The sequence below is a fragment of the Apaloderma vittatum genome, unplaced genomic scaffold, assembly GCF_000703405.1.
Source record: "Apaloderma vittatum isolate BGI_N311 unplaced genomic scaffold, ASM70340v1 scaffold36550, whole genome shotgun sequence".
NCBI lineage: Eukaryota > Metazoa > Chordata > Aves > Trogoniformes > Trogonidae > Apaloderma > Apaloderma vittatum.
Window position 1 is genome coordinate 1 of NW_009696843.1, and position 20,312 is coordinate 20,312.

The 20,312-nt window shown below is 38.0% G+C and overlaps 1 protein-coding gene across 1 annotated transcript; it reads right to left on the bottom strand.

Annotated features, from left to right (window-relative positions):
• Positions 1-3,025: 3,025 nt before the first annotated feature.
• Positions 3,026-16,593, bottom strand: GPT2 (glutamic pyruvate transaminase (alanine aminotransferase) 2). The gene is made up of 10 exons (XM_009876394.1): positions 16,510-16,593; positions 14,944-15,052; positions 11,282-11,415; positions 9,195-9,438; positions 8,355-8,434; positions 7,678-7,814; positions 6,796-6,970; positions 5,720-5,875; positions 4,523-4,635; positions 3,026-3,314 (listed from the first exon to the last, which is right to left on the bottom strand). Exons 1-10 carry the CDS (start codon positions 16,540-16,542, stop codon positions 3,224-3,226), a joined length of 1,272 nt encoding a protein of 423 aa, XP_009874696.1. The 5' UTR covers positions 16,543-16,593; the 3' UTR covers positions 3,026-3,223.
• Between the last annotated feature and the right edge of the window lie 3,719 nt (positions 16,594-20,312).

Sequence of the window (20,312 nt, forward strand, 5' to 3'; positions counted from 1 at the left end):
AGTCGCCACAGGCACGGGCGCTCTGGCCTGGCGGAACAGCGTTAATTGCGCTGCTTTGGTAATTGCGCTGCTTTGGTAATTGCTTTGAAGCGGCCGCTGCTGACCGCAGCGGGTGAGGGCTGCGGTGCGGCCCGTGGGGTGAGTAGTGACGGGCGCCGGGGCACGGCGAGGGTGCGCTGCCACCGTTCCAGCGGGTACGGGGAGAGCTTGCTGTGTAGGATGGTCCCGGTTTCACAGCTGGGGTTTCGTTTTAGCAACGCCAATACCAAACCAACCCCTCGCCAAAGCTTTCAGGCCACAGTGGATCAGCCTTAACTGACGGATTGATTCTCTCTGTGAAGAAGGAAGCCTTTCTTGCTTCACTCCTGGTTACAACTCCTTACTTAAAAAGCTGTGATTAATTATGAGCATTAAGTATGCCTACGACCATCTCTAAGTACAGTTCTTTGTTTGTTTGTAGGGAATAGTTTTGCGATAACAAGTTTGACAAATTTCAAGTCCATAAACTGGAGTGATGCAGAAATTCATCACTTGGTACATGGATTAAATACTGAAGTAAATACTGACATGAAGTTAAATGTCTCATAGTGCAATCCAGCAAATGTTGCTTCAGGAACACAGAAAATGGAGAACTGTTACTTTTTTTTTTTAACATGTGCTTTATTATTTGGAAGTCTTGTACATCTGAAGTACCATTATAAGGAGCACCTGTAGGTAGGAAAAGCATGCTTTTGAAAGTAAGGATTGTCTGTTATTAATGAAATATTTCAAAGACATGGAAAACAAGCCTCTTTTCTTAGCTTTACAGGATTGTTCCACAAAAATGCACGTTAACGTTACCACAGTACATACAAATATTGTGGACGGAGAATAGAAATCACCACCCTTCCATATGAGATGCACAAATTGTTATCCCTTATAATGTCAGAAACATAAAAGGCACCATAATAGAATGTTTAGAAAAAACTCAGTTTATGCCATTATATTTTGATTTAGAAGTGTAAGAATTGCTGTCTTGACTTAAAACAAAGAGCCTTTCACACCTGTAAATTATCATTAGAAACTTGTAAACCTTTACATTTTTTTCCAGAAGTATCAGGTGCAAATGCAAGGCAAATATAAAATCTATTGACTTATTAGATTACAAATACTACCCCATGAAAAAGCTGTAGTTACAAAAAATTTAAAAAAATATTCTAACTCCCATTGTTAGATCTTAGCTTCAATCTGCACTGCATCACGAGTCCAAAGCCAGATCTGATCTGGACACATTCCTAGAATAGGAAAGTGCTTTTTGTCTTATTTTTACATCAATATTCGGACCTCTTACTACAGTTTTGCCCTCTGGATTTGCTTTCTTAGTGCATATTAAGGATGCCAAGTAGAGAATGCTAACAGATAAAAAGGTTGTATTTATGAATGAAAGTAGCAAGGTAAGCGTTCTCAGTCTGCTGTCCTCCAAGAAGTCCATTTCTCCAAGGACAGAAGGATTTTTATTTCTACATGCCTCCACAGTAACTTTGCACAGCAGCATGCCATTTTCATTTATGAACCTGTGACCACGGGCAGGTGATTGAGAAGTACTAAATTCTTTTCACAGACTTCAGTAAGGAACGGTGAGCAGTACACCAACTGCTAACGCTGTGTCGTAGACTAGTAGCTGCTGTTGCAAGGACAATTACAGGTGACATCTCTTTCACACATAATGATTGGCACGTGCTTTATCCGAATGGTGATTCTCTAGCCCTTGGCTTTAGTAACCTGGGTCAGCAGAGGATGTTGAACCAGCTACAAAGGCAGCCCAACAAAGTGCTACTAGAGATTAAAGTGAATTTACTTCTAAATAACTTAAAATTCATTACTAGATTAATTGAGATATTCTTAATGAATAAACTTTGTAAATGCTGATCCTAAGCCTGACAAATGCTAATGCTTTTATGGCTGAATACTGGAAGCTGTGTTCCTTCAGGCCTTTATCAGTGCTAGCAGAAGGTGTCCAGCTTCCAACTGTAGAAAAACAGAAGCTTTCTTTTGTTGTGCAGAGAAACTGGCATAGATTAGTAGAGTAATACACCTGTGCTCCTAGATAGTGACCTGGTTTAGCTTGGTTTTAGTAAGCACTCGGGATCATTCAGCCGGCAGTATGGCTGTGGAAGATTTAAGAGTGAGCTGTTACTATCTTTATGCTTGGTGCAAGACATTTTCCTTTGAATACCTTTTCCTGCATGCGAAATCATTCCCAGCATTTCTCCTGGTAACAACATTTGTTGGTCCTTGCCAGTTTCAGCTGGATTTTGGCCAGTTAATGGGTCTCTCAGTCATGTGGTTCCAAATGTTCTCCATAGATGAAGCAGTTCTGAAATAGTGTTGTACTTTACCCTACTGGAAAGGATTGACAGTACTCACATCTGCTTTGAAACAGTAACTTACTATGTTCCGTGTATGTAAAAGATGTGAGTTAATGGGAGACTCGTGGAGTTGTGAGAGGAAATGTTCAGTGCTCCTATGCTGGGTAATGTGCTCAACAGCACATGGATAAGAAGCTGATATCCCTTGTTATGTTTCACTTTTATAAAAAAAGGGTTCAAGCAGACACCATGTTCACTCCTCTGAACATTCCACTTGGATTGTGCTGTGATGGTAGGATTTCTTTCTAACAAGTTCAAGGGCACACATCTGCCAGAGATTTTGTTGTTGTTGTTTAAATAAGCACGCTGCACCTACATGCTTAATCAGATTTGGAGAACACTTCATACTGAACAAGAATAAAAAAATTAAACTGAATGATGCGTACAATGTAGGCTTTTGAATTTTTGTTTAGTAGAATTTTAAAATGGGAAACGTGTTTTTAGCTACACAATTGCTACTGGCATTTCCATTTTGTAAAAAACCCACACAATAGTAGTAATTTTAATGAGCAACTCCATTCCCCAACCTGTTCAGTCAAAAGTTCATGAATGTAACTTCCTATCAAGGCACAAGATCATCTACTGACTTCTTTTCTCACTACTTTCTTCACATTCTCCCCTTACCCTTAAAAAAAAAGTTGGCGTAACAATGTCTTCTATATCAGACATCATATTTAATAGTCCAGTAAGTTGTAGCAGAATCCAAATTTTGAATTTAGTTAAATTAGATGAACAGCACATTCTCAGCACATCTTGGTTCATTTTCTGCATTCGTCTTGAAGGGGAGGGGATGAGGGGAAAAAGCCACAGTAGTTTCATGCGTATTTTTCAAGAAACTTTATGTGGAAGTCTTTCACTTTCTCCAGTAGGATCTTCAGCTTCTCTACTGGAGGAAGAATGGTCATTCTGAAAAATAATATTTAAAGGAAGAAAAAAAACAACCCACATTATCTTCAAAACAAACTAAACTGTGATCCTTGCACAGTTATTGATTAATCTCAGGGCACAGCTACTAATGCATTGTTTATTATCTGGTTTTGATACTATTCTCTTATTTTCAGTATTTATGCTTCAATTTAACTATACTATTAAACTAGGGCAATTTGTTTCCATTAGTTAATATATAAGGATTTAAAAACTGTTATTTTCTGTTGAGTGATAAAGAAGGTTATTGGTAAGAAACAAGAGCAACTCAGTTTCCACTTTGGGGGCAGTTATACCAAATTATACCCATTTTTTTGAGCTTTAGGGGTGGGCAGTTATGAGTAAATGTACATTTCTTTTTAAACCAAAAACTTAATTCAGAAGCATTAAAATAATGCGAGATCCCACACTGCAATCATTAGTCCCCTTTATCCTTGTTCTGCATAATATGAAAATCATGTTGAGTGTGTATGCAAGACCTACAGAACAAAATGTTTTCCCCATATTGGTGCAGGAATGAACTCACACTATCTTTACTCTGGAGCTGCATGCACCCAGATATCTAACCCAGTGTTGCAGAAGTGTCATGGCTAGAGGTACCCTCTGTGATGTTGCTTCAGATCAAACAAGGCTAAATTCTGTGATAAATTCTGGCTGTCAGTGGCTCGGGTGGAGTAAAGTGCTGTTTATTGGAAGCAAAAGCAATAGAGTTTATGTGCATTGTTTTGGTATTAGAAGATTTTGACCGACATCTTGTTTTGGTAAAGTGAAGAGTCAGTCAGTGTATTTAAGGAGCGGATTTTTAGGGAAGATACTGCATCTTTCACACAGTATCTCCATATGGAAATGCTGTTTAATCCCTCCTCCTCCAGAGGAAAGTAGGACAATTTTTGTAATGCCCTAACCAACTTTAAGATTAGAGTATAAGCTATTATTATTGTTTGTATTTTGTGGAGAAGGCATTTCAAATGCCAGTATATAAAAATAGAATAAAACTATGTCATTGAGCTGTGAAAACACCATAAAAAACCTGAACAGACCACGTCTTTGACCTAGCTGTCAGTCTGCAGAAAATGTCCAGTAGAAAGTAAGACTGAAATAAAAATCCTTATATTTTATCAGAAGAGAGAGTGCTGGGGTGGTACTTAGTTATTATGTTTCATTTGACTGTAAACAAACAGAAACTGTACCTGAAATGGTAGCTTCCTTCTCTTTGGCCAAATCCACTTCCTGGTACAACACATATTCCGGTCTCTTCCAGAAGTTTCGTGCAATAGAACATATCAGGTGCCATTTTGTGAGCCTAAGGGAATGGATGCTTTGGAATTATTGAAGTGAAAATATTCCAAATATATAGAATTTCATGATCGCTTTTCTTCCCGAAACCTTATCTTACATTGTGAGTTCCTTATTCTGTTTACTAAAGAAGATGAAGAACACTGCTAATGGGACACCTCACACCGTAAGTTAACAGTAACTTCATGGAGGAATACAGCCTAAGAAACTACACAATACACTTGCTTCAAAAGAAAGGTTTTAGATAATTTTGTTTTTCTCCTTGACTTGCTTGTAACTTTTTGTCAAAAGTCTCAAAATTGTACTTAAAAAAATCTAAGCCACTGACATTTGACGAGATGAAATTAATTTGAGAGCTGTGTGTTCCAGTTCTGTTGCCAGTTACTATTTTTTCCCCCTTTATTATATGCTGACTAGAAAATCCCTTGATTAATAACTGTGGAAGTTCTTAAATACATGCAGGTTATATTCCTAATCAAATCATCAGCTGGAAACCAGCCCTATTTTCATCCTCAGCTATGCTGATAAAATTCCCTTTAAAAAATGAATATTACACATTAGATAATAGAGATCTATTTAGGAACAAAACTGCTTGTCATTTAGTAATATAACTTGCTGACCCAAACCCTGGAAGGCATTGTACAGAAATAAAATTTGTAAGGAAACCTCCCTCCCTCTTTGCCACGCTTGCAGAATGGGACTTCTTTCGCAGGGTCAGCAGCGCCCTGCCATGCACCGTCCCCGTCACACATGCTGGCCTCCCTAACCCAGGTGTGGGCAGTGGTTGGGAATTTGCACAGGTCTGGCTATGCCCGCCCTGTGACTTCATCTGTTCAACACTAACATGCTTGGGTAACTTTCTCCACCTGGAACCCTTACCACTGTGATGAAATGCTCTGTTTTGTTTTCTTCTCTTAAAATAAAAGTCATGCTATGTTTAGGATCATGCTATGTTTAGGATCATACGTAGTCAATGAAGTACTGCTTTTGGAACTTCATGAGCTATCTCTGGAATAAAAATTCGTCGCTGGAAGCAGCAGGCACAAGTGTGTGAAGGTTAAAATGGATGGGGATAAAAATGACTGACTGACCTTTGCTTCCTCAATGGCTTTGGAAGGAATAAAGATCCGTGGGAAAGCATACAGAGCGCCTTGAAGTGGATTGCAGTGAAATCCTGGTACTTTGTTAAACATGTCTTCTGTTAGTTTGGCTTTTTGGGCAAGATTGTTCAAAACAGACTCCTTCTCCTGTTTAAAATGAAATTGTTCAGTTTGACATATTTGAAGTGGCAATAAAAATGCCAGAGAATACTACAATGCCTCAAGAAGCCTTCCCTGAAATAAGTGCTTTTAGGACTCTGCTGAGCTATTAGAGCAAATGATGTTCTAATTCCAGTTATACTCTTAAAAATGGCAGTGCCTTAGCAGGATACAGTTACAAGCTGTTGTAGATAGACAGTAACCTGCAGAATCATAGAAGTCTTGATCTGCATGCCCTCTTCTTACATTCTTCCTTCTGAGCATCTACTCTTGGCTGTTTTTAGAGACCATGTTAGTTGATCTTTTGATCTGCATCAATACTGTAATTTCCTAGGCCAGAGTCAGTTTCATCTTTACATGTATGTATACTTTAATACAGAATACCATGGTGTTCAGTATAAAGAGGCACTGGATACCTGAGAACAAGGCTGATTTTACAACTGTTTTTGGACTCAGATCCCTCTAAAAGCAAATCTTATTTAGTAATTCTTTTGTCATGCTAGACACAGGAGAAGAGTTGAATTTATCAGCAATAAACCTGATTTGATAACGCCTTCTTAGCTTGTTTTGGCTTCTAAAGAAAGGAACCATGAAAGGAATAAAAATATTTTTAAAGATGGTCATACTGAGTTAATTTAAAATACCCTGCATAGTTCTAAAAAATTGGTGTTATTACAGGATTGTCCAGGAAGAAAGAAGTCTGGTCTCTGTGCCTATTTTGCGTTCAGACACTCATGATAGCTTTAGGAACCTAAAGGTTTTGAGCAGTTTGTTAGAGCAGAATGTGTCTTTGCCCGTGGTAGGATGGTTGGAAAAAGATCTTTAAGGCTCTTTCCAACCCAACCCATTCTGTGATTCCTGCTTTTATTCTATGAAAGGTACAAAGGAATAAGCACGTTATTGCTGACCTTTATAAACTGTGAATAAGATTCTTCTCCAGGTACTGGAGGATTCACTACAATATCCATTGCTGCTTGTCCCGAGACTGGAGGACAAATGCGAACAGAAAGCAGCTTAACAAGCTGTCCTTTAATTTCTGGGTGCAAGTTAAGGACCTCCATGTAACCTCCTCTGTAGCCACATCTGTGATTAAAGTGAGCAGAAAAGATCGGTTAACCTCAAGTATATACATACTGGGAAAGTAATGACAATAACTGCAGAAGTGCAAAGACAATTAACGAGGATCTTACAATATGTAACATACAGGTTGTTGAAACAGCTGCTCTATTGATAATGCTTTAAGATGGAACTAAATGGTATGTCCTTCAGCCCTAGTATCCCATACAGAGAAAATCATGTACGTGTAGCTTCCCTGTTAGGCAAGTTAATGATTATCTTGGATTGTTTGCTCTTCAGAACAAGAGCATATGGCTGTAGCAGCATTCATTTAATCAGAAAATTATTTTTTTCCCCTCACTTCCTCCCCAAAACAACCAAACCCAAACATTTGTAATATCAAAATGTCCCAGTGGTTCTTGAGCTGTTCCCTTGAATGTTGGAGACCTTATCTTCCTTTATCACAGGTCTGGTTTAGGACTGTAGAATTTCACCTTTGTGGAACTGAGGCATTAGATGTCTGAAATAAATACACTTATTATTCAGTACTTTGAAAACCAGTGAACTAATCCATTCCTTTGTGCTTTAAATGCTTCTTTCCCTTTTCTTAATAGCTTTTAGTTAAAATTAATAGAAGACAGTGGATTACCTTCAGGTCACAAAATGGCTGTCCAACCAGATTAATGAGGAAGATGAAATTTAAAAAAAACAAAACACAACTAAAGCAGACTTACTCGCCCATGTATCCCTTAGAGGTGGAGTGAAAAGAGGCCAGCTCAACATTGTTATAGTACTCGGGTCCCATCTCATACAGAATCTTTTTGAAAGAATGAAACTGGCATCCTTCAGAGTATACATTGTCCTGGTAAACCTGAACAGTCAGAAGACATTAATGTGCTCTGTTCCCCCAACTAAAGATAAAAGACGGCCTTTTAGAGAGCCAGATCTGAACTGAAGAAACAGTGGTAACACTCAAAGCCACGAGAAGACACAAGGTTCTTTGTTAATTAATAGTCACTGTAATGATTATCTCATGTGGCCATACTTAGTAGTTTAGCCTTTGGAAGAACTGCTTTGTATAATTTAACCGTTACTTGTATATTTAAATTGATTTTCCTTCTGTTTCTTTCATTTGAAATGGGTCTGTGTATCACACAGGTTTTTAGGTCAGTTCCTCCTTGTGTCTCCTGGCTTGTCCCCCCTATGTTTTCACTCTAGTTCAAATCCAGATCAAACCATCTCATATTAATCCTCTGATATTAAGAATCTTGCATGTTTGTTCTTGTCTTAATATGACAACAGAGAATGTGTTCCCTGTACTTAAAAAATACCAGTATCATACACAGAACAAAATTACACTTCATATGCATACTCTTAGCTATGCTTTTGAGAGAACAGAATGTTCCATTACCTCATCAGCCAGAAGAAAAAGTTTCTCTTCCCAAGCAAAGTGTATCACATCTTCAATGCATTTTCTGCTCTGCACCTGTCCTGTAGTTTGATTTTTAAGGTGAGAAGGAAGTTAGTGGAGCATATATACACAAATATTTTTGTCCAGACCTGGTTACACTACTAGCTTTTTAATAAGATAACCCTCTTTCTCAGAAAAGTGCTATTGAATTTTAGAATTCAGTTCACTAAGTGTGCAATTAAGGAACATTTTTGGAAGAATTATGGTTCAAGGTACCTTAGTCTATCACAAGCAAAGGAAGTGTAAGATACAGTAATCAATAACTTATTAAGAGTATTCTGTGTATAGTTGATGATATGGAATACTCACATGCATGATGGTTAAGTGGGAGCTATTTTCTTACTAATTAACCTCAGCTACTGAAAAAACTAAATCCTTCTGCAAGAAGGCAGTGGTTGCCACTGAGTTCAGAATATATCTGTATTCTTTGCCTCTCAGAGGCAGGGTGCTACGGGCCCTGTCAGAGACAAGAGCTTTGATGAAGACCAAAAGTGACTGAAACTCATTCCACAAGTCTGCAAAAGCTCAGTGGAAGCAGTGGCTTCGGGAGGGATCCAGTGAAGTGAAGCTGCTCCCTCCTCTATTCCCAAATCCCTGGAGTTCCACGGTACTAAAAATGTTTCTAAAAGTATGACATACTGTGTGACTTAGAGCACTGATGTCTAGAATTTAGCTTTACATATTTGATATGTTTAGGATTTGCCTACAATGTCAAATGAAAGAGGAAGTAAAAAAAATATTGGTCTTAAAGCCCATTCATTTAACAAAATTTCTATAGACCTGTGGGATTTCCAGGGTTGATGATGCACAGGACTTTTGGATTGCAATATGCCTTAGCTTCATTCAAGGAACGGCGAAGTTCGTTCACATCTAGAGCCCAACAATTTTCTTCATCCAAATAGTAGTTCACCTGGATAGCAGCTAGTTCAGAAATGGCTGCTGAATACAAGGGATATTGTGGTATAGGGATCATCACTCCTGTTCGGGATTTTCCACCTCCTGAGATCAGGATCTTTAAAATTGTCTGGGAAAACAGTAAAAAAAAAAAAAAAGTCACACACCAGAACTAATAGTATACTCTAGAGTAAGTTCCTGATCTTTCTTCTTAAAAAATCTGGAGGTCAGGTAGATTTTGATTCTAGAAGCATAGCAATTTTCTCATATGCAAGGGCATTTATTTGTTTCAAATTGTTACAGGCTGAGTGAGGGTGGTCTAACTCAGCTTAATGGAGTTCCTTTGCACACCACGGCTTCTGAAGAACATGTCTGTGCCTGATCAATTGCAAAGTTTAGGCAAAACATTCTGAGCACAAAGCGAGAGGGAAAGTTGGAAACGGGAATATCAAGATCATGATTTTTCTACTGTGCCCAGTTGTAGGCAAATAAGCCTCAGCTAGCTGTCGCTTGTTGTCTTCCACTCGTTTTATCCCACAAAACCAAAGAGGCCAATAAATACAAGCAGAAATTAGAACTGAGGCCCGTGGAGGCTCTCCTTTGGCACAGAGACCTGTTTTAGATTAGGAGCAACTGTGGCCAGGTACCAACAAGTAATAGAAGAGACCAAAAGCCTGCATGTCTTGGGATGGAAATCTGATGTATCGTATGTAGTTATATGTATACAGTTATACATATACAGACAGAAAAGTAATGCTTGTGCTAAGGTCAGTCCAGAGGATTTACCTTTGCCCATGGGCTGTGTGTCTGTGTGTAGGCTTCTTCTATGTGAATTAAATAAAAGAGCACAAGTGGTGCTGGAAATGGAACTATTTCTTGCCTTTATAATCAAGAGAGAACTCTGAAGTACAGATGCAATCAAAACAACATGCTTAGCAACATGTAATTAATAGTGTAAAACCATAAAAAAACATCTCTTCAGATATAGCAACAGTATCTTTCAAGTTTCTTATTGGTTCTAGAACAAAATCTGCCTCTTGGTGCTTCTCATCACATACTAACTCAGCTGATTTATAATCAACGTAATTTTGTACCCACCATTAGTTTAAAAATACCAGTATCCAAAATGTATAATTAGGACCAAATGCAAATTAAAAAACTAACACCCTCTGTCCCTCAAGTTATGAAACAGTAATTGTTTTATCCTTGGAAGTACTAAATAATGAGGCTCATTATACTGCTGGCTGTTCATCGCTGGTGAAATCAAATAACCATAGTACAGGTTTGATATGCTACACTGCCATTCCTCACAAGCTGCCAGTGTAACACTTGGTGTCATAAACTCAGGACAGACAATTCACTAAAGACATCTGGAAGATTGTGCATGCCAGAACGTTGTCATACTGAACTCTGCCACTAGATGTCATTAAAAAAAAAAAAACAAACTTGCACAAAAAAGCTATAAAAGGCAGCCTTAATAAAAGTGAAGAAAGTTGTAGCGTCAGTAAATCTGTCTGAATAAAGGAAAAATCTGACAGAGTCAGTTATTCCTGTCTTAACTGAGGACCATCTTTGAACTTTGGTTAAAGCCACAACCTGAAGGTTTTTCCCAAACAAGCTGGCTACCAAAATCAATCTTTAGCATTTTCATTGGCATTGATCTGCACTAGCAGAGACATTCTGTCTTTTCTCTGCCACTGACTAATACTGTCTAATATTCAGTGGTTATGTGTCTTAACCACTGAGGACACCATTATTTAGTCTGAATGGCCTGAACCTCCTAAATCTATAGTTAGGCACCTAAGCAGTTTATACTCCCTTTACAAAAGGTATGAGTTAATGTATAGTAAGAGACTTTGTCTCCATGTGCCTGTTTCTTAGCTGTCATCTTACATCCACATAATTAGATGTACTGGATATCCATTTAATGTGACTTCAGTATCTGCTAGATCAAACTTAATTTTAACACTTACAGTAATACCGTCACTTGCCCCCGTGGTAAGATAGATGTTATCTGGATCTGCAGGAACCCCTCCATCTCTTCTCTCAATATATGAAGCAACATCTTCACGGATGCAATTTATACCTTGACTGGCACTGTAAGACCCTATGAAAAGTGAAGAAAGAGAAGAGAATTGAGTGCAATGAACATTAGATTTTCTGTTTGCTAGCAAAACTCCTGAGGTAGCACTGTATGAAGTAGTTTATACGTATAAGGGCTTTGGATTTATTTTTTTTCCCAAGGATTAGGAAAGGGAGTTAGTTTGTTCATAAAGCAAAATAATTAATTTGGAATTAGACAAGTACAACAGGTATCACTAAAACACAAAAATAATATTCTGTGTTGGTAAAAGTAGGATTTAAAGGCTATTTTGCAAACAGTAATCTAAATTTTACTGTCTCCCAGTTGTTGTCTTCATGTTGAAAACCACTTCAGAATGTCAACCAACACCTATTTTAGTAATGGGAACAAGGAACAGAGGTAGCATATGCAAGAGAAAGGAAGATAACTTCTTCAAATCCATGACAAAAATAAGATTTCTATTTGCAATATGAAAATAATATACCATTTCTCCCACAGTCTGAAACCAAAAAAACCTTTAACTGCTTCTCTCTCCTCCTACTACATCTCCCACAACTGCTTTTCAGTTACTTGCAGCAGAAGTATTTAGGATCACCGCAGTCTAAAAGCCTCATGTGCAGTTTGCAGAACACAACTAGTAATCTTAATTAAATCAAGATGGTTGGCTGCCTGTGCGCGTCGTTGCTGAGCATGTGTAACAAATAAAGAGTAAAAGTAAGCCTAAGCCAAGGTGAGGAGTGGAGTCAAGCTCTGAAGCTGAAAGACTGATGGACAATGAAGTGACAAGTGTACATCTAACTTGAACACTGTCATGAAGCTGCAGAATCTTCTTTGCTGTTGGGTGAAGTGGAATAATTGTGCCTGACTGAACTCTCATCTCTCAGTTATATGCTAGTAGTCTGCCTGATAACACTTACCTGAAAGCGTGATTTATAAAGACAAAGAGCCTTTGCAAGTACAGCGCAATTGCATGGGACAAAATGGCAATTCAGGGCACAAAGTTCTCCCATGTCTTAAACGTTTACTTTTACAGGACTATAAGTTAAATTTGGTCTATACATGGGTCTTTGACCACAGCTAGAAAGCTGCTGTTAAAGTAGGAGAACAAACCTAAGCTGCCATTCTGTCTTGTGCTCTGTTGCGGGCTGAGTCTCATGACTCCATGAGGATATATAGAAGACCTGAATTCAATTTTCAGGTCTTCTACACTTAATAGTACTCAAAGGATGGCTTTGACTAGAACCTTGTTTGTGCTGTGGGATACAAATGAATAAACCCAACCCAAAAAGCTGCATGTGCATATATTAGATATTTTTATATATAGGAGATAATGACTGGAAAGATATATTATCCTACAAGCAAAGGAAGTGATATCAAAGGAATCCCAGAGTATTTGAACACAACAGAAGCTGAGGGCATGTCTGAGTCTTTATAGAACATCTGAGAGTAACAAGACTCAATACTATGAGTACAGTTTTGCCAAATGAATGTTCATTGGCAGTGAGGTTATTCTAGTTCATATCCAGAGGTCAAGACTTTCGTACTAACTTTGCAGTTTATACATTTAAATAGGCCAGTGTAGATTTGTGTACAACGCTGCAAATAGCTTGACCATCTGTAATGGAGCCACTTCTGTGCTGGAAATAAGAGTTTATTAGAACATAACACAGCTACATGGACGGATCAGGTTTTGACCTTTTCTTTCTTCAGACTACCAGTGAAGTGATAGGAGTAACTTCCATTCCGCTGCACATCCATTTGCCTCAGACTGCATGTTTATGGAGCGCTGTGCAGATGATAATGAGCAACTGAAACCAAGAGGAGGGGCACATATGTGGTACTGGAGACAGAGAGGGTGGAGAGAAAGCAAAAACCAGGGCAGTACATCAGTGAGGCCTACAGTGGTTTTAGTTTCCAGGAATTCAGAGGGGCAGTTGTTTTTCATACATACCATGTCAGGAAAAAAATAATTTCTACTCCAGTTGTTTACAGAACTCCAATTTATCCATGAAATTAAAAGAGTTATTCACAGTGATCATCCTATTTGAATATTGCAACTGTTTCAGGCTTACATCCTTAGCATCTGCTGAGCTAAGGCAAATTACTTGAAATATGTCATCTTCTGCTGAAAAGGGGATTTTGCACAGAGTCGACATATTTCTGAAGTATCATGCAAGGCTGAATTCCTTTAATTTCACCCCAGCATGGGGCCAAGACCTAGCATTCTGAGAGCTCTTACTATATCCCTGAATTTGAAAATCACTACAGAGAAAGATTAAGGCAAAATTCAAATGCATCCCTAGTAACTCCTCAATGATAACTTGTACTATGTAGATTAATTGTTCCAAAGTAAGCCAGGAAAGGAATTCATGCAGCTACAGGAACTTCTCAGTTTTGATCTGCATATAGAAACAAAGCCAGTGAAAAAATGCGAAGATAAAATACATTTTGTATTAGGCTATGTTGTTATGAATAGTCCAAGGCTGAAATACTGCTAATGTAACCACTATTTAGGCTTTGTTTAATTTATTAGGTTTCACAGCACCTACTCTCAAGATGTGCCAGTGCACATAGGCACTACAATCACAAAGATTAAGAAATAGGCCAATTACTCTAATACATGCTCTGAACTGCCACTTTTAGTCTGCCTGAAGGAAGGTAGTTAAATGTGCTGAATTCTTTGCTATACCCAACAGCTGTAGCACTATCTGCAGAGTAGAAATTCTAGTGGCATTTCCCGAGTACAAGTAGGCAGTAGAGTTGCTAGATGATAAAGAATTTTGTCTCTTCCATTTCCCCTCTACTAAATCTGCAAAGTTTGTACTTATTTATGTGTATATGATATGAATATTCTTCATTCTTTAGTTCTTCCAAGGGTTATTTTACCTTGGAGAAATAGGGCTTTGACATCTTCAGCCAAAACTATCTCAGCTAACTAAAAAGCTACCAGCTTTCAGCTGTGAAAGCATTATTGCCTGTGAGTTTCTGATCCCCAGTTTATATCTGGGCTGATGGCTCAAAATTGAAATACAGGACTGTGAACTGTACCAGCTGAGGTGGACATACGTTGTTTGTTGAAATCATCATTACAGTAGAGTCCTTGGCAGAGAAACATCTAGATGATAAAAGTGTAAACAGCCCTACTTAGACGTAGCAGGAGACATAGCTGTCAGAGCCCAGGGTTAGCAGATGTCCAAAACCAGTTAACAAAGCTTCATTAGTACTCTCTGCCACCTACTTTTCTATTACAGACAAGCTCAGCTTATGCTATTTAGGCTTATGCCTAGATGTTACCGAGGTGAGTGCTCCTCTGTAACTGTATAATCCTCATCTTGTCCTCTTCTGTGACATGTCTCATCAAAATTTTGCACTGTTGGCCACTGCTTGTCAGTAGGCAACACTGTGAACTCTCCCCCTATCATGTAGCCCTAGACCATCTCCAGTTTGTCTTGTAATCATATAAAACATGATTAAGAAATTCCAGCGTGGCAGATACTAAAACTACCTTTTTTGACTCTAATACCAACAGGAGCAACTGAAATAGACACTTACCTAAGCTGTTTCCTCCACAACCCTGCAAGATCCGTCTGGCTCGCTTCTTGGCATCTTCTGGAAAACTTGGGCTGTCCAACAAGTTGGGGTATGTACACAGTGCCACTACCTAGAGTGAGTGCCAAGAAAATGTAAATTGGTGCTAATGGTAAATGGTTATTTTAAGTTGGTAATATTACTGTTAATTTGCCTTGGAAATGAAGATCACAAATACTAGTTAATTTAAAACAAAGGTTATTGATGAAGAGTTTGCAGTTGTTTTTTTAAGGGTAGTGCTTACAGAAGTGAAGAAATTTCACTGGGTTCCAAGCTCTGCTGACAAAAATAGTTATAGAATTATTAACTGTTTGTATTACGGTGAAAATTGGAGTCCAAGTGAGCTATGCCTAGTGCAAACACAGTAAAACACAGTTAATTATTCGCATGTTACTCTAAACATCTCTATCACCCACTTTTTGTGTTTTACCAGCTCACTTTATTGACACGAAATCAACAGTTTAAATATGGAGTAGAAGCGAGAAATATTAACAAATTTTGAAGTCCCAGTTGCATGTTCTATTAATCCTTCCTCAAAATAACTTCTCATTATTACTAGTTTGAATTTGTGGGAAATATTTAATTAAAAAAGAAGTGCTGATGTAGAACATAGTAAAAGTAGAAACATGACCTAGCAGAATTAAGTTCATGAAGGAATTTAAGACACACAGAATCTAGAGGTCTTACTTGAGATCAGCTTAATTTGTTCCAGTCTCTCTCTCATTTTTATGCTTACATGGTATAATATGTATAGGCTGTTGTCATGGGGAGAAAGGATTTCCCACGTACCCAGTACTGTCTTTAACAACATCAGATTTAAATAATTTTTAAGAAGCTCCGGTCCTCCTAGCTTGCCGACAGTTTGCTGTATGGCTCGACTTAATAATCTCATCACCTGGACCCCAGTGTGATACAGCTTCAATTTGTTCTCAGACTCTCTGAATTTACATTATTATCGACTGAGGATAATTACATGTGTGTGTGAGGCATGCTCAGTAAATAGCATAATATAAGTTTTAAACCTTGCTTGTGTTTTAGGAATAATACGCAAATGTGGATTCTGTTGTAGTCTTTCCTAAAATTTAACCTACCAGTTAGCTCACCTGAGGTAAAACATGCAAAATCAGCAACAGTACAACTAAGTTGCACCCAACTATGTGCAGATCTTAAAGTATACTATCAGATGAAGAAGGACATTTGCTTTTTTCTTTGAAAACAACTACTTTCTTTTTCTCGTGTGTTATCTGTAACGAATGTGCTGACTGATAACATAGGAGAAGTGGCAAGAGAAAGTATGGATGGGGAACGATCTGAAAAGTAAGGAGAGTTACTGTGTTGAAAGAGGACACTCAGCAAGCAAGGTACAGGACTTTGTCTCAGAAATCAAATTTGTAATTATTTATGAAATAACTATTTGAAGTCTAAGTGTGTCCAGGGAATCATTTATACTAATACACACATCAGAGAGATTTTAAGGCATTCTCAGTAATCTAACAAAAAATCAAGAATAATATTTTATAATATTCTTACCTGACGGAGGAAGGTGATTGGCCTCTGTCCCATTGCATGTGCATCTCCAATGTTGGCTTTAATTACTTCAGTAAAAGGTTTTTTTATTCCCTAAAAAGACATCATTCACAATGAATTGTTAGGTCTGAAGTAGCTGATAAAGAATTCATCTTTTTTGGTATCAGTTATATGCTTGTAACTAAACAGTCTCTAATCTCAGAACAGACGGAGTGTTTAATGTAAAGCTTAATGCATTTCTTATACAATAGTGCCAGTAAATCTTAAATGCTTTACAGAAGTGATGCTGACTGTGACACATTTTTAAATGATAGGCTGGCTTCTTTTTTTTTTTCTGCTAGCTACAAGTAAGAGATTGACTTGCCTGGAAACTACATGTTGAAGTAGAAAATATGAAAAAGAGACATTTTGAGTTGTCAGAGCCACTCGTTTGATACACCTAAGGGAAGGAAGGATTAGTCAAGAAGCTAAAAAATTTTGAGGACATTTGAGAAATCCAACAACAAAATATTCCTCAAGACTTTTAGTAATTTAGAGTAGAAAGAGTAAAGATACTGCTTGCTTATTTTTCTATTTAGATTAAATATTCATTGTGTGATGACCCCACTTTTCCATATACAGATGTTTTACAAAGTATGTCATAGAGAGGCTCTATATGATAAACAGCAGAAGTGCTAAATAATCTCCAGTTTCCTAATCTCTGAAATCTGAACAGTCATTTTTCCTATGAGAAGCTGAATACCTCATGAGAACTGAAGGAAAACAGTTCACAAAGGTAGACAAGCAATCACAGCTCTTTAAAAAGCAAAATAAAAGAAGATAAGAAAGGCAAGGTAGAAAAAAAACCACCATTGATTTAAAAAAAAAGAAAGATTAACTGAAAGTAAAGGCCACTATGACAAGATGAATAAATGACATAGGCAAGAACAAATTTATAACTTTTCTAGTGTATATTTAAGTGTGAAAGCTAGTAGGGAGGCCTTATAACAGTGACAGAATTTTCACGTGGACTAATGAACTGCAAAATTAGACCAACTGGTTTTCTGTACAAAGTTATATATAACAAGCTGCTCTGGCTGTGGACTGAACTCATAAAATCTCTTCCTGGCCCATGTCTTTACAGTAAGTTACTGGCTTTCAATATAGAACGTGGAGCTGGCAAGCCATAACTAATTTTTGCTTTTATACCATGGATTATGTGTTGGAATTCAATGACAGACAAGCAGCCAGATGTGCAAAGATAATAATAACTGAAATATTTGTAGTCACCAGGGACACAGATTCCCAAGTATGCCCAGATTTGGAGGTTTACAACTGCATAATGTGGCTGAGAGGTTATGTGATAATGTGATTTAAATCCCCACTACAGATCTAGTCCATGATAAAACTGATGGCATTTAGGTTTTTCTTTTGAAATGAAAAGGTAGTTAGAAACAGCATTAAAACAAGACAATTTGGCTTATGTGATCCTGACTCGGGTCAATTTTATATGGCCCTAAATTTAGCAGGAATTGAAAAAAAAGTTCACTTACAGTAATTGAAAGTGACACACTGACACCATCAAGTCTTTTGCTTTTATGTTTGCTGACCTAAATGAGTGCTGAAACAAGAGTTTTATTTCAATCTTAAATAGAGAATTAGGAATAGGAGTGTCAGATAAAGATTACAGTTATCTGAGGCTGAAGTTTAGCATTTTATGAGAAATGCAAAAAGGTAGAAATAGGTTTTCTTCAAACCATTTGGGGTCAACTGATAGCACAGCATTGTTTCATTCTAGTTTGAAAAATAAGCAGGAAAAGAAAGAAACATGTAGGAAAACAAATTCAGTTGGTGTGAAATTAAGAAAAATGTCCACAAATTTTGATTGCATTTGGTCTTTCTTACAGCAAACTGAATCAGTCTCATTGGATTTACACAGTAATAAAAATGTGTTAAGGAATGAGGGATGCCTTAACTTGGGCAGTCTAAAAATTATAGGAGTTCTCAGCAATAATAAGACCCTGTTTTACCAGAATTACCCTGTTTTGCCAGATTAAAACCAGAACAAACCAACCCCCTAAGCACATAAATATGTTATGTTAGACACATTAGACACATTTTTACACAAAAATACTATTGCGATTTGCAATGATAAATATTTGATTCTTTTGTTACTGAAATGCTGAAAGATACCCTGCATTTCATAATGTACTTTTGGAGTTTTTACAGTTGTACAGCCTTTACAACAAAGATAACAGATGTCTTTGGCATTGTGTCAAGTTTCTTCCAAACAATGCTGAGCTTTCAGTGTTTATGTCATCCTTGCCTTTGGCCATCAACTGCAAGTATGTAATCATCACCTGCTCTTCTACCTTTGCTACTAAAATGATTGATCTGGAGAAAATAGCAAAACATACACAACAGTTACCTTACTGTAATATCTTCGTAGAGAAGGAACCATTCGGTTTTCTGTGTTGTACATACTGTTCCCGTATACCTGCTTAAAGGCCCATGGTCCTCTTGACTAACTTGTATTTCTTGATCTCAGCTACAAGAGCTCTGCCCTTTTTATCTTTCGAAAGAGAGATGCTTTTAAGTACGTGGGGCTATTGTCTTCCCTAACAGTGAGTTCATAGCAGTTGTTTAGAACTGTCTTCATGAGCTTCACTATATCCCCTCCTAGCAAAAACCAGAAAAAATTGCTAGGACTCTTAGGTTTTTTTCTCATCTTTTTTTTCTATTACTTGATTTCCAGTCTTCCTATGGAAAGAAGGAATATGAGAAGTTGCTCAGATTTAGTTTTGATTCCTCCAGAACAAAAAGTTCCACCTTACCATTTCAGAAAGAAGGAACAGGAAACAGGCAAGAACAAGTGTCAAATGCCAATGAGTCAAAGTTTCAAAGCACAGGTATTGGAAGCTGGCATCAAGGGAAGTCTAGACCGTGCCTATGACTCTGCAGATGAGTTCAAGGTGAAATTCTACTTAAATCCTTAGGACAGAGTGGCATTCGTCACTGGTTACTTGTGTCAGGATTTCTCCTGTGGTGATGGTGCTGCTGCATGTGGGTATCCAAGGGAAGGTTAATGTCAAATACATTTTGAAGATCTGCGAAGAGATCTACGTGAAAGGAGGAAGTGTGAATGCAATGTTAAGAACCTCAACAACAGGCTGTAGAACAGCAGTAAAAATGCTGCAACAGGACTTAGTTTGTTAAGGCAAGATTTATTTCACGGCAGAAGGCTAAGCAGTCTTTGACCATGTCAGCCACATGCCTGTGCTGAGACAATTTAAGGTCCTAGCAAGCCAAGGAACACACAGGGGGAGCAGAAACTAGGCCATTGGAGTTGTTTTGCTTGCTTTTAGTGATAGAGAGCTGCCACCCCACCCTGCTCATGTTATTGCTCTCTCTCTCATTTCCCCCTCCTCTCGTATTCTCTCTCTCTCATAACTCCTCTCCCTCTCCAGGCAGGCTTTCAGGGTGTGTTCTAGAGGCAGTCTGACTGAATTGTAACTGGCCTCTGCCAGCAGGCAGAGATTTGGAAAAGGGAAGCTTGCAGAACAGGAGCTCTAACAACAAACTAAGGAGCACTAAATACCAGACTGGTATTCAATTCTGCTGAAGAAGGTATGAACCACATTCAGGGAGGAAAACCAATCCCCAGCCCTGCAAAACGACTGCTACGGCCTTCTGCCTTTGATGGCACCTCACGCTGTCCTAAAACCATGATTCATCTTCATCTTGGGACAAAGCCTATCTTCTGCCATTCTTTCAAAATTGTTAGCAAAGGCACTAATTATAGTAGCCATTTTTAAAGCTGAAGAAGC